This window comes from Ambystoma mexicanum, chromosome 13 (assembly GCF_040938575.1).
Source record: "Ambystoma mexicanum isolate Mex_15411 chromosome 13, UKY_AmexF1_1, whole genome shotgun sequence".
NCBI classification, from domain to species: Eukaryota; Metazoa; Chordata; class Amphibia; order Caudata; family Ambystomatidae; genus Ambystoma; species Ambystoma mexicanum.
Window position 1 is genome coordinate 504,215,817 of NC_090938.1, and position 15,026 is coordinate 504,230,842.

At 45.0% G+C, this 15,026-nt stretch overlaps 1 protein-coding gene across 1 annotated transcript in view; it reads left to right on the top strand.

Moving 5' to 3' along the window:
* The window catches only part of WNK4 (WNK lysine deficient protein kinase 4), a 666,323-nt gene that overhangs the window by 506,636 nt on the left and 144,661 nt on the right, over positions 1-15,026 (top strand). Inside the window, exons 5-6 of the mRNA XM_069634171.1 lie at positions 4,355-4,443; positions 8,869-9,088. Of these exons, the coding sequence (XP_069490272.1) occupies positions 4,355-4,443; positions 8,869-9,088 (309 nt within the window). The remainder of the gene's footprint in view (positions 1-4,354; positions 4,444-8,868; positions 9,089-15,026) is intronic.

Consider the following 15,026-nt stretch of genomic DNA (forward strand, 5'->3'; position numbering starts at 1 on the left):
GAAGCTTCAGCAAATTTGACATGAGCATTCAGATGTTCACAAATTTGGTGACCATACACGGACGAGGTGATGCGTTACCTAGAATATGTTTTCTTGTTTTCCTATGTAAGGTGACATGTAACTTTAACTATAAACCTAGAGGGATTGTGGTAGTTTGACATCCTAGTGGAATTATAAACCGAGTTGGAAACGGCCACGAACAAAGCAAGGAAAGTAACAACCTCAAATCGTCCTCTGCAACTCTAGTTGCCTAAATTATTCAAAAACAGAAACACCTAGGGTGAAATTCTGTAGAAACAACACACGCTCTTAACGAATTCCACCACAAGCCTGTGTGTTTACTGACGTGTTTGCGAACTTGATGCAGCCAGGCACATTTCTCTTATTTTGTTTTTGCTGCTTTAATGTCTTAATTGGTGGCGAGTGCAGAGCTAGCTGGCTATAGACGAGGGAGTGACTAGTGGCGAAAAATCACATCTTTAATACGGCTAGAGATGACAGTGGAGGGTCTAATCTATTAAGGCATTACCCGTTGGCCACTTCCTGACCTTACAACAAGCTGCATTGTGAAGCCAAACACAGAAAACTCAACTTATTTCCTCTCCCCCAAACCCATGACCGGTGCGTTAAACAAATGTGTCCAGAAAGCCCTAAGTGGGCCAGGGCTAGCAGGGCTCTGCCCTGGCATTCTCCAAATATTTTCCTTGAGCCAGGGCTCTCTGAATTTCTCTGAACTTCTCTACCAAATTTCTTGAAAAATATTATAGAGTAGCAGACGTACATATCCGTAGGAGATCCTACCCCCTACATCCCCTGTATTGGAGCTATGAGACTATGTCCTGTCTAACAATAGCTATTGTACCAATACTGCAGCAAGTATATGTTATACATTATCCTTTAAGACGACCATATCAAATGTAACCTCAAGCTGATGACAGCCTACAAGAGGAACTCCCTGAAGGAATATGAGAAAGAGCTAAGAAAATGGACTGATGACATCATAAGAAAGAGTGCACAATGCCCTGAAATACTGAATGAACATTATGTCTGGATCCTAGGGAAGAAATGACGAGGTAAAGAATCAAGTGAACCTTAAAGTGTAAAAGAAGAAGATTACACAATAGAAAGTGCTGCAGAAATCAGAAGTATAATGAATGTACAGACATTGAAATGTAAGATAGATCAAGTCATTGTATATGCTAGCTATACGTAGTAAATAGAATGCAGGCGGAGCAGTCATTGTACAGAAACTGGACATTGGTATTATGAAATAATAAACCAAAGAATCATGGAGAGAAAATGGAAGGCTGTGTCTCAGTAGAAAATCAGGTTATTGGAGCTGCGCTGGGAGGCTGTCTGGCCTGAAGTCAAGAACTGGGAAGTCAAGGTCAGCTATATACGCTCAAGAAGAACGTGTGTGCAGAGGAAGAATCCTCTCACGTTAATGTGCAAGAAAGAACACAAAGGATTCCAAGTCTTAATTAATTTAAACCATTTAAAAGCTTGCAGAATGAGCAGAATTGTGGTCTCTTGTCACATGAGTCAAGGATGGAAATATGGCTTGAACTTGGAGTTCCGAATACAATAGTGAATGCCTTCATTCTCGTTGCATTCCCAGGACGAGAATACTCTGCAAGGCCAAGTACAAAGAGAATTTCATGGCAGAAGGCATGGGTGATGAGAGATGTTGGGCTAATTGGGTGGTAGAGCAGCCTCATGTCCTATCTACTTGCACCTGGATCTTGGCTGACGTGCTGCTAATTGAACCGAATGTTCCAGACAAGCGTGCCAAACCAATTGTATTAGTTCATATAACGAAGCACCGTCTAGCTTAAGAAACCAATGAAACACTGTATGACTGATTTTTCTTAAATGACACGTATGAAGAGGTGTGCATAAATTGTCCACCTTATAGCGGACAGCCAATAAAAAAACTTGCTCCTATATGATAGCATATCTAGATGTGTCCCTTAACCAATCCCAGCCCTTGATAGGTTTTTTATTATTGCCGCGTAGCATGACGTCATTCGGATGCATACAGAAGTATATCATTGTATTTTTTGTGGAAAATCGCTGATAATGAGCAAACATCTGTTGATGTTTGTTGTAAACTCCCTGTTTTAGATAATTGCTAATAAAACAGCAACTTGCCATCTTCTTGAGTTTGGCGGGTTATTTGGACTCATAATTACTCTGGTCAAATCCCATCCAGTAACATATGTACGTTCCAAGGTTCACAAGCTCAATATGAACAGCAATACTGAGTTTTGCCAGGAAATGTCAACTACAGTAATGTCTAGATTCACAACATCAGTTAAAGAAATGTGAAATTAGGTACTTTTCAAACAGGAAAAGAAAATTATAAGAGAATAAATAGTTTGATATTTGCCACACATTGTATTAAAGTATTATCATGAGAATCCCTTTTATTAGTATGTACGAATATTGGATTTTTTCACAGGATCTGTATGATTGCATGATGTACTGACCCCTTTTGATTTGATCTGTTTCATATTTGAATATATTTTATTTTAGTCAAAATGTTTATACACACTAACCATATTTAAATACATATTTTAAACCATAATTGGTGCCCTTTCTTTGCACTTATGTAAACTTGATTTGCTCTGTTAGGTCACTCCTTTAATTACACAGGCCACTCCTCTTTGAAAGCTTTATTAGCTCCTTGGGAATTGAGGCTGCGCAAGACCCTTTTTAGGCCCCTTCCCTAAACATTGCATCATGACGCATTAGAGTTTACACCCTCAATTTCCTATCTCACTTAAAGCAATAAACCCTTGTGACATGAAACATAAATTAACAAGATCAGAGTGGTCTTTATGTTCTGGTAGACTCAGACAGATGATAGCTGGCATCAGGGTATGTCCACTTATGACCACTTAGTTTATCCTATCCATAACATTCCTTATGCACAACATACCTAAATAGGAGGGGCTTCTTGTATCTGCCCTAGTCATGTGTCGCAGTTTGCCATTCACTGTTTTAAGAACACTCCTTATCTGGCTGTGTCCAGTAAGGCCAATATTGTCAACTGTAAGAACGCATTTGCTGGCTGAAGACAGTACGGCCTGCATTTGCTATTGTAATAACCATTAATAAAAATGTTTTTTGCATACACTTGAAAAACACTGTTGCCCACAACTATCTTCTGCAGAAAATGTATAAAAACAGATAAATGCAGATATTTACAATTTAAACACTGAAAACGAGAAACCCTGCACATACCTTATGCCTACAGGTTGGGTATGGGGGGAGCAGGATTTAACATGTGGCAGGGAGCCATGGAGGCCAAACAGGAGTTTCCTAGACCCGAGAGGAAGAGAGGAGACAGGACCTGCAGGTGTAAGCAGAGATCTGGGCGATGGAGAAAGGAAGTGCGGATTGAGGACTTCATGATTAAGGGCCCTTTAGTGGTATTAGGATTATCACCTGGTCTTACCCGCAATACCCACGGTCAGTCTGGAGCGGCTCTCACACCGGCACTACATTGACCCCTGACCCTCTTTGTATGGATGTGCTGCACATTTCTAGATTTGACCCTAGGGATAAATAAATCTATGGTCCCTTTAATACAGGCCCCTGGTCCAAAAACATGTGCTATGATATTGAGAAAGCTAGTACAACAGGAGCAGGAACGCCGCAATTCAGAGGTCCAGGCCTACAAATAAATATTTCCCCCTTTCATAGCTCTCAAACACTCACACACTTTGAGCGGTTGCCACCCACATTGGAAATAGTTAAATCACTCGCCAAGCCTCCTACCCGCCCATATAATTCAATGGGCTCTCAACCGCCCAAAACAAAATTGCCTGCATGCACCTGCACTGGGGCCCTGTAAGGTTGGGGGGGTATGCCTTTTGCTAATGGCCAGAAGCTGTTGCGGTTGGAGAGGGGGAACCACCTCACGAAGTAACCCTAAGCAAAGTATTGCAGTGGCCCTTTCCCCTAAACGTTGGCTCTTTCTTCCATCGGGGAAATTAATCTTGTCTGAAACGCGGCCAGGTCCCCACTCACCTGCACAGTCCCGCCCAACAGTCCCCACCACGCACAGTGCGTCAGCTTTGCTGGAGTGCCCTGCCTCCTCCATGGAAAAAGCCGACTCTGACCTAGGCCCTTGAATGCACCCAGCTTGATGCCTTCTTTCCACAGTGGAAAATCACAGTTCCGCTTTTGCCTGTGTGCCCACAGCCAAGGTGACCCCCCGAGCCGCGCGTCCACGATGGAAAGGTTCCGGCCCACCTGGCTAATGCCGACGAGCGCGCGGTGTTTGTTTTTTTCCTTTTTTTAATCAAAGATGCGAGGTCTCACTCTGCCCCTCCTGTCCTTTACACAGGGCATGAAGCCAGACAGCTTCTACAAAGTCAAAGTGCCGGAGCTGAAAGAGATTATCGAGGGCTGCATTCGGATGAACAAAAACGAAAGGTACCATGAAATGTGATGCTGGGATTTTGGGGCGGGCTTTGGGGGGCTGAGGGGAGATTTGCCATGTCCAGCATTGACGTCCATTCAATTAACATGTGTTCCCCCTGCACAGGTCTACGATTGCTGCTGTAACATAGTTGAAAGTAGATTAAAAGCTCTTCCTTAGGGCACCCTTCCTAAAATCAAGAATTGATGGTATTGGGAAATATCCTACCCTAAAACCTCAGATTTGAGGGAAGGGGACTCAGAAGATCAATGCTATACATGCACTACATACCAATCTGCCCCAATCTGCAGGTGCCTATCTGCAAAGGTACATAGAAAGGTATCAGGTAATAAGGCCCCCATGCATAATGTCGCCGGGAAAAGCCATTGGCGACATTATATATGGTGACATTATGTATGGGGACGGGTTGCGGGGATGTCCCCGGCTCCCCTTGTAAAAAAAAAAAATCAGGAGTTGCGGGGGTATATAACCCCTGTATGTTCAATGTAATAATGTCACCGCAAAAAAACTGCAACTTTTTTGTCAGGAGTCATTTTTGCGGGGACATTATTACATGGAACCCATAGAAATTGATGTCAGATAATATCTGCCACAGCCATTTTGACCCTAACAGTGCACTGCCCACTGCAGTAACGCAATGCCTACTTAGAGTCTTGTTTGGGTTGCAGCACAATAGCTGTGAGATCTTGCGTGACTGATGCTGCAGCGGGTGGTCTGTCAGATGCCGGGCCCACTTCAATGCTTCTCCAGGCACAGGAGAGTTGAAATGAGGAATGATTGCGCCCATGCTGTGAAAACTGGTGCAATCAGCCTTATACTACATGCATGTCGCAATTCCTGGAGATCTTCTCTACGCGCGCATGCACCGCACAACTAGACAACGGCCTCGGCACCCGTCACAAAGTTGGCTGATATTGCAACAATAAGGGCTGACATCAATTGGTTTTGACTGATTGCATCTGATTTTTGCAGGGGGAAGATAACCGGACACATGCCAGCAAAGCCATCCAATTCTAGTGGAATTATCAATGCACATACTTTGCAGTGAGGAGTGTGTCCAGAATAGTGCAGAAATCCCACCCTCACCGGCCACACAACAAGCTGAGAAAAGATACATATGACCTCATTACGAGTCCTGGTGTCGTGTGAAGTCAGAAGTCACTGGCGCCGTTGCTAATGGTGCTGCTGCTTCCATGACACCGCTGCCTGCAGGGGCCGTTGCACCCGGCAGGGTCAGACCTGCCCAGCTGCAATTGCCCCTGCAGGCAGACTTGTAGTGTGGCGGCCCGGAAACAAGGGTGCCGTAAGCTTACAGGCACCATTGTTTCCAAACCACCACACTCGTAATGAGGCCAATAGTTTTGTTTTGCATTCATTTCCACACTCACACCAGACGTTGGAATGTGCCATTGGTGTCCAGCTCTGTCTTAACTTTTAAAGACCATCACAATGACTTCTAATTGTGACGGAGCTTAGCCGTGTGAAAGGATAAGTCGATCATGGATTTAGATTTAGCCTCTCAGCACCCAAAGGGAATAATTAAAAGCACATGCTGCCACAACGCCGAGCTGCCAATGAGCTAGTGTGGTAGACATATGATAGCTAGTACCAAGGTCTCCTCAAGCAGGGGCCTGTACTCTCCGACGCCAGCTCCCAGAATGCAGACCATTGGCCAGTCTACTTCAATACCTCTGAACCTTCTAGAGGAAATGTGTTGATTAGGGCTTTTGCAGGCTTATGGCTGTGTCCTGACTCACGTTGCGAAGAGCCGGTACTACAGAGGTACCAGTACTCTGATTGCATTACCTAGATTGTACTTTATCTACCCGTGGATCAAGCAAGAATGAGGATACTTGCCAAGGGGATTGGGTGGATCCAGATCAACTCCTTCAACAGTGGTCCCCCAGCAGGTTCAGATCGATTTCATTTCTGCAGAACCAAATAGGTGCGGTGCTCCCCCAGGTAGCAGAGACCTCGGACAAGTGCCTGTTTGAATACATCAGCAGGTACAGCAGAGACTGCCTTTGAACCCTGTGGAATAGTCTCAGGGAAACAGAGCACTCTTCCAATCCTGGGCTGGGAGTGTTCCTGTAAATATCAGTATTTATTTTAATTTGATTTATTTCTACATGGGAGGAACACTGCTCTTTTGATCACAAAATAATGTACAATAGATAAATCAGATTTGACGGGAAGCAGTGAGCTTCTTATGATGGAGTGAGTTTGAGGGACATTTTGACCAGGTTGTGGAGGGGAATAAATGGAACAGTCACCGGGGACAATACTTAAGTAGACATACATAGACATACAGTAGTGCCTATTACTGGGACAGTGACATTTTCATCCATATTACTTGCACCACAACGCCCACCAATGGGCAACTTACCTACCTCCGGTCTCTCGTTAAGTAGCTAGACTGCTCTCCTGTAAGTAACTAGAACATAACCAGCCACTTGTTCTCCCTAAAAGTAGGCAAACCGGCTGACATAACAAAAATAGGAGGTAAAAAGGCTCCCCACAAGGCGGATGCTTCCCTCTTTTTCCACCCATATGGCTCCAAAGATATGTTCAGAGCACTGGCATCAGCAGAGCTGTGCCAGGGGAAGGAGATCTGACATTATTACTTCCTGATCAGAAGAGGAACTTTAAGGTACAAATGCATTTTAATTTGCAGCGATTACTGGGTGCAAAGAAGCCGGGATGAAAAATATTGACCTTGTTTAGAGTTAAAATACACGTTTACTCTCCTGAAAAATGGTGCGTTAGGATTTACTCCGTAAATAATCCTTTCACTCCCAACTTCAAAAAACAGGGAAAAAAATACACCCATGTCAAAATCTCATCCGCAGCACCATTGCTGTGCTTTAAGTCGGGACCATGTGGTAGACGCGGGCAAGGGTTGGATGGCATAAAAAAATAGGATGGGCACAAGCAAAAGTGACTCACATTCACAATTCACAATTTATGACTTGTTCGAACAAACTTGGCAGAACCGGATCACATACTTTGGGAATTTGTTTTTGCATCTGAAGCAGTTCAAACATTGGGACAGTCACATTAGTCACAGCTACTAGGTGCGCAGGTCACTGACACCAAAAGGGCCCACATTGGCTAAGAACACTGGCCCACAGTCAACTGTTGGGTCGGTCCATTTGGGCATTGCCCTATGGCCTTTAGGCCAGCCCAAGCCTGGGATAGGCCCACGGTAGCATTCGAGAAAGTGAGAAGGTTTGCTGCTTGGATACAAACTTTAAGGGGAAATGCTTTATGCTCGGGTGTAGTCCATATAAAGCATGGTTGTCTCATTCCGGGCCTCGAATGCCGTAATCCTGACAGGTTTTCAGATATCCCTCATTAATATTCATGAGGAAAAAATGTGCATTTAGAATTGCATGCAAATTTATTTGATGAATATTAATGAGGGTTGCCCTGAAATCCCGGCATGGATCCCGCCCTCGAGGCCTGGAGTTGGACAACCCTGATATAGAGGGACTACCATACAGGTTAGGGGCCTGACTGCGTGGTAGGAACATTAATTTGGGGAAACAAGTTGTGTGCAATCTATGGTATTGGGCATGGCAAGGACAGTGAACAGGAACGGCGCGCATATTTCCATGAACCCTTTAGAGATATGTAAAGAGATTATGGTTCGGGAAGGTATCTCACACTCAAACCACAAAAACAATCTGTAGCCTTTCTTGTTACAAGTTCAATGTCACTCAGTATTAGTGAAAGCAATATTCGGTGTCATTCCAAAAGATGCATTTCAGTGATGATTCACAAAAAATATATTTAATTTCTCAAATTATGAACAGCCGACACGTGTTTCGACCACCAGTCGTTTTCAAGGCCCATAAGTAGTTCTCTATACCCTCTCAAATTTAGGTTTGGGTGTTGCAAAAATGTCACACGTGATCTCTCCTCTCTGAGTCACTGAACACTTCTGTGTCCACTCCTGTAAGGAGTATCCTGATATTACAATTCTTGGTGTAAGTATGAGATATGTTGATTGCACCAATGATTTGATATATTGGCATTCAAGTTCAAATAGCCAACCGTCACCTGGCCTTATATTAGGGCTGAATCCCTTTCGTCTCAGTCTCTAAGCAAATGCTCGAGCTGATTCCTCCTTTCGCTATGTCCTGCAATATATAAAAATATGTACACTTGCCATGCCTTCCGCTGAGCGACACACATTTCTCTGAATGCTAAGGTGTCAGACAATGGAGGGCTGCATGTTGTTTTCTAGTTGACTCCATTTTGGGTATTTTAATTGACCTAGTTTATTTCAGCTATAGTAGCTTGGACCTAATTCGACGGCTATAGGGGATCTGTGCGCAACAGAGTGCTTTACTTAACAAGGCAGGGTTTTGAGTTGAGCACCAGTGCCGATACTGTATTCTTAATGTGCCCGGTAGGTACACCATCCAAGACCTCCTGGAGCACTCCTTCTTCCAAGAGGACACCGGCGTCCACGTAGAGCTGGCCGAGGAGGACGATGGAGTCAAGTCCGGCCTGAAACTCTGGTTGCGCATGGACGACACCAAGAAGCTCCACGGCAGATACAAAGACAACAACGCCATTGAGTTTCTCTTTGAGCTCTACAAAGACATAGCTGAAGAGGTGGCCCAGGAAATGGTGAGTTGGTTTCCGGGTTAGGATTTGGGCCTACTTTTATTGGGAATTGTCATAAAAGCTTGGTACATTTTCTTGTGGGTGGGCAAGACACATGTAAGATAAAATGGATCATAGACTAAAGTAATTGAAAAGAGAGTCCGCGTACGACTTCTTTCCTCTTCAGCAGTCACTCTAGGAGTGTTCTTCCGGTGTCTGTTGCTGTTAGCCACACTCACATCTCATTTTCCCAGGTGGTTTTACTCATATCCGCTCACCCTACCAATTCTCTGATCTATTTGCCAATAGTCCTTGAGTTTTCCAGTTGAACGTAGAAATCAAACCGATTAAAGTCAAAGTTTCGTTGTGGGGTTGCACCTAGTGGTGCGCCCCGTATCTAGTGTGAGGGGATAGACAGAAGAGGCTGGTCCTAGATTCTTAATCCAGTCACCCTAGAGCGCAGCAAATGTATGGTACTAAATCATTTTAAAGTTAAGAACAACCTCTTGCAATACTCCAGAGGCTGAGCACAGAGCGGGCTAAAAAAATCCGAACTTTATTACGCCCTCTCATCTGCTCAAAGGCATGAATAATCAGGACAACCCAATTGGCAGGTAAAAAAAGGAATAAAAATGCTTGTGAGTGGGATGTGACCGATGACCGCTTGTGAGTGGGATGTGACCGCTTGTGAGTGGGATGTGACCAGTGACCTCGCTTGTGAGTGAGATGTGACCGGTGACCGCTTGTGAGTGCGATGTGACCGATGACCGCTTGTGAGTGCGATGTGACCGATGACCGCTTGTGAATGGGATGTCCAGGAATCATCAGGACACCCACACGCCTGAGTAATGGGCGTTCATTCCTTTTTTAACCTGCCAATTGGGTTGTCCTGATTATTCGTGCCTTTGAACAGGTGAGACAGCGTGATAAAGTTGGAATTTGTGTAGCCCCCTCCGTGCTCAGCCTCTGGTGCACTGCGAGAGGTTGTTTATAACTTAATTATTTTGTACCATACACTTGCTCTGTCCTAAGGTGACTGGATGGAGAATTCTGTCTCTGGCCTCACACTAGATAGACGGCGCACCCCCCGGGCCCCAGGTATAGGCATTTATAAGGGAAAGCTAATCTTCCTATGAGGGAAATGTGAGCTAGTTAAAAAGGTTGTAAAAGAACGAGCAGGCGAGCTGATCACAGTCCTCTTCTGTGTTATAAAGTTTGAGCTCTGGGTGTGGTGTGTCGGCTCATCAGGCCTTCTATGTAGTTTGACGCTTCCGCTTACTGGGCCTGATTCACAAAGATTTACACTGGAACAAACCAGGTGACGACAGTGAGCATCTCTGATGCGCACCTACTTTATTATCCCTTATTCAAAAAGCATAAGAATTGAGCAAATGTAGAGATGCTCTTGAGCACGTGTTTGTGAATAACATTTGCACGAGATCTCCAGATTTGCTCCAGTGTTTATGTTTGCGAATCAGTGAAGGGGCAGCAGATGCTCGTCAGAGATACCCACGGGCATCTCCTCATGTGCTGCAGTTCAAACCTCGGCGATCCTGGCCCCCTGTGCTGCCCACACGTGTGGAACACTTTAGCATGAATGTAAGTCCAGCCCCGGGATGTAAACACTGATGTGAGGCTAGCCCATCTTTTGAAATACATGGGACAACTGTGCCAAGTGGCCATAAACCAGGACTTTAAAGCAGTGGTGGAAGTGTCCTGAAAAAAGTTGTGGAACTGAGGTCTCGGCAGGGGAGCGGGTAGGCGTAAGCATAGTGACAAGGTGTTGCAGACGGGGCATTGCAATAGTGTGACTAGTAACTAAGACTCCTATTACAACTTTCAACTTGCACAGGGACATGAATGGACACATCCTCTGCATAGAATGGTGAATATGGTCGTAAAATTAGAGGAATGATAAACAGATCAAAATAAAAGTAGTGGAACACCGCTCCCGACGTTTCCCGCTCACTTCGATCACTGCTTTAAAGTAAGGTTACTGTTTCTAAATGACCCAGTTCGGTTTAGGCAGTAAAGCTTGTATTTTTACGTTTTTTTCCTGTTTTGTTTATACACGTCAATATACCTTCAGCGCTTGATGTTTTAAGTTGCCCTCCTCCATGGCACTTGCACATCTGCCTTTTACCATCCACTGCACTAGGTGTTCTTGTAAAGTGGCCCTTCACAATGTGTGCTTTGTCCATGCATCAGAATATCCAAATGATTCACTTCGGACAGGGGTAGAGAACATGCTGCTCTCCATATATGTTGGCCTACAAGTCCCATCATAGCCAATAATGTAAATTCTGAAGGGTCATGGGAGTCTTAGTCCAAAACATCTGGTGGGCTGCAAAATGCTTATGTATGTACGTATGGGATTTATAAAGTGAAAACCTAGCTGGAAAGTAACAGAGTACTGTACATAGAGGATGCACCCCTGGGGTAACAAGAAAGGTGTGGGGGCCGCAGAAGGGCAAGGATGAGTAGGGGGGGCAAGATTTGAGGGAGTTCTAGAAAGGCGTACCCCTGCCTTAAATATCAAAAAGAGTCTTTAAAGGGGTGCACAATTAAATAAACATATTTAGCACAATAGTGGTGATTTACATCAGCCATCTCATTGGTGGGAAGGTTGAAAGGCTGAGTCCACTGTGCCAGGATTAAAACCTGTTTTCTGCAAGATCACTTTTTTCACGTGCAATTGGTTCAAACTCAAATGTTACGAAGATGCACAAATTAGCTCTGTGGGGTCCAGAAAATCACGTGTTTGTGGCATAAAAGTTTACCTTTTCACATAACCTCCCCACAGGTCCGCTTAGCAGACAGCAGGTCTCCTTTGCAGACATCCATATGGCTGAGTAATCTTACTAATTGCTAATGTAAATGTCCAGCTATTTAAACATCAGTTAATACCACCCTTTGGCACACTTATAAGTGCTCCCAATTTTCGTGCTATTAAGATTATTAAAGCACTGTGTGATGAAGTGGTTTGCCCACTTGCACACTCACAGGGAGGCGCAGGGGGAAATAGAAGAATAGCGCGCATGTCCCCTCAAAACTGTCAACGTGCCAAGTAACTAATGAACTGGAAATATATATCAGTAGGCCTTATCATGAAAATCTATGAAGGCGAAAAGCAACAATGAAAAGTAACTCTATGGGGACCATCACTCATTCACCCATTGTATCCTAGTGGGATCTGATGGGATGTGCCAGATGGGGGGGGGGGGGGCAATGTTCCACTCCTGCCACTCACATAATCCAGAGATAGCTTGTACTCTAGGTTTGGCTATTTCCTGGTCTTCCAGTTTTTAGTATAACAATCGCTGAACACTTTGTTGAACTTTTGAGGATGTGGTTTAGGATCAGTTAAATCAGTCTAATAAGCCTATTATTACCCAGATCTTCCTCCATGCAGGGTAGCCAGTATGCTTCACCTGTCGCCATCCAGAATGTTTTTAATGGGAAGTACAGTAAGTGGAAGGTGTTCATTCACCCTATGTGTGCTATAACAAAATCCCCTGCTTCACACTGGGGACCAACAGTGGAGGGACGAAGAGGGCCGAGGACCTCCCCAAGCTACTGTGTTATTGCCCAAAGGGCGGTACGGAAATTATCCCTTGGTTACCCCTGCCTAGTCCACACCTCAGGGCAGGGGGTAGTCACATGGTGCCAACTAGAAACAGGGTCACTGCTGCTTCTCTACCCAGCCATCAGAAACCGTATGGGATCTTGGAGATCAGGCTCACCTCAACCCCAAATCACAGTGACACGCTTTCATTAAAGCTATTGACTCTCTAGCTATGGACCCAATAAGGGAATCAAGGAATGGCAAACAAGCAGTATCAGAATGCTCAGCTCCCTGCATGTGGGTTCAGACATTCCATCTAAATTAAAAACAAGAGAAGAGGGACCTTAGGGAGTGAAACTCTCCAGTCAACCAACCATCCATTGTACAAGCCCTCTTCTGTCATACATTAAGAACAGATAAGCTCAGCGAGTCCTCCCAGGAGCTAGGGTTAGGGCATGACAAAGAAAGAGCAGATCACCCAGGAGAAGGGGCTAGCCAGGCCCAGGTACCACATCAGCCACACTTAGGGGTGGTGCCCATTAGCCCATCACTACACCAGCTGCCTGAAGTGCCACACCTGCATTCCCTTTCCCAAGAGAGAGGCCGAAAGGGTGTGGCAGACAGAGGGAGGACCACCCAAGAAAAGGGATTAGCCAGCCCCAAGCCCCACATCAGAACTGGAAGCCATCCTATGCTGGGGATGGGCCCTCCTACACGCTAGATGGATGCCATCCACAGGGGTCCACCCACCAATACATACATCTCCTGCCTGAAAAGACCACCAGAGCTCCCTTTCCCGAGAGAGAGCCTGGAAGACAGGGTCAGGGTGTAGCAAGCAGAAAGAGGACCACCCAGGTGGAGGAACAATCCAATGTAAAGTCCTACATCAGGGCTGTAGGCCACCCCAAGGATCAGAGTCAGAGAGCCAATCCTCATCCCAGCTGACAGACCTGAGCCTCCCTTCACCAGATATAGGCTGGGACACTAGGCTAAAGCCCTAAAAACGCAGTGGCTGTGTCTGAAATTGGAAGTGGCTGGAGTAGGAGCTGGAAACTGAAGAAAGAAGACATGATTTATTTAGGAGAAGGCTGTCGGAGAGAGCAGGAAGTTCTGGGGTGGGTGCAGGATCTAGGAGGCTGAAAGAGAGGTGCAGAAAACTGTACCACACTGGAGCCTGTGAACGCAATGAGACCCAGGAGACCAGACTGGGGAACCTGCAGAGCTAGAGCCGGTGGTAAGCAGTGCGGCAGTTGTGGCCAAGGATAGGGGGGTGACCAGGGAGAGGGCTCTGTCCAAAGGATTGAAGAAGGTGATAGAGAGAAGGATCTACAAGTGGTGACAGTTGTGTCCAAAGGGGTGGAGATGGTGGTAGTGGGAGGGATTTGGAGAATGGGAAGGTTCTACCCGAAACGGCAAAGAATGTGATACAGAGAAAAGTCTCACAGGTGAAGGCGGTTGTGCTGAGAAGGGTTAAGGAGATTAGGAAAGTGGGTTTAGATGGTCCTTAGGTGCTGAACAAGGTGATCAGGAGAGTGGTAACTGACCTGTCCAAAAGGGCAAACAAGGCTAATAGGGCAATGGTGATACAGGGGCCCTAGTTGGTGGAGAGGGTGATAAGCAGACTACTGAAAGAAGTGCCCAAAGGAGTGAACAGAGTCATAAGAATAACAGAGAGTCAGCAGATGAGCCTTCACACCAGAGGGTGTTTCGGAATGAAAGAGCATTGGAGGACCAAGAGTTGGAGGACGATCTAATAGCAGACACAGAAGCAGTGAAGAGGGGAATATGAGCAGGCGAAGGAAAGCTAATCGAAGACTCTAGAAAAGGGATGAGGAGGCAGGAGCCTGGAGGGAATAGTGATAGAATTAACCCCTGGTAGAGTCTAGACAATGTACAATGGACTGGTGTCACATGAGGATTGATGGCCATACACCAATTTACAAAAACTCACAATGGGTAAGCCACTAGTTAGATTCCCAACCCACTAATGTAACCAGTCAAAGTTCATGGAGTCTGAAAAAACATACCACCAACTCATTCAGTAATCATTTTTGCATTTGTTCACTAGTTTCAAAACTCAATTTATAAATCTAAAGTGCATGTGTGCTGATAACATTGCAATTTCATTTACACCCTCATATTCACATATCACATCACAATCATTCAAACAAATTCAATCATACTATTAAGCACTCCTAAAAAAGTGGTAGTGCTGTGCTACAATATTGACAAATATAAAGCACAAAAATACATCAAAAATTGATTAAAACAGTATGTGGATTACTAATTTAATCCACATACATCGACCAGGGCATGTGGTCAATATCTCGCTCCACATGCGTTGATCCAAAATATAGTCAACTAGCAGAAGACATCAAATTTCATTGTCAAAATTCA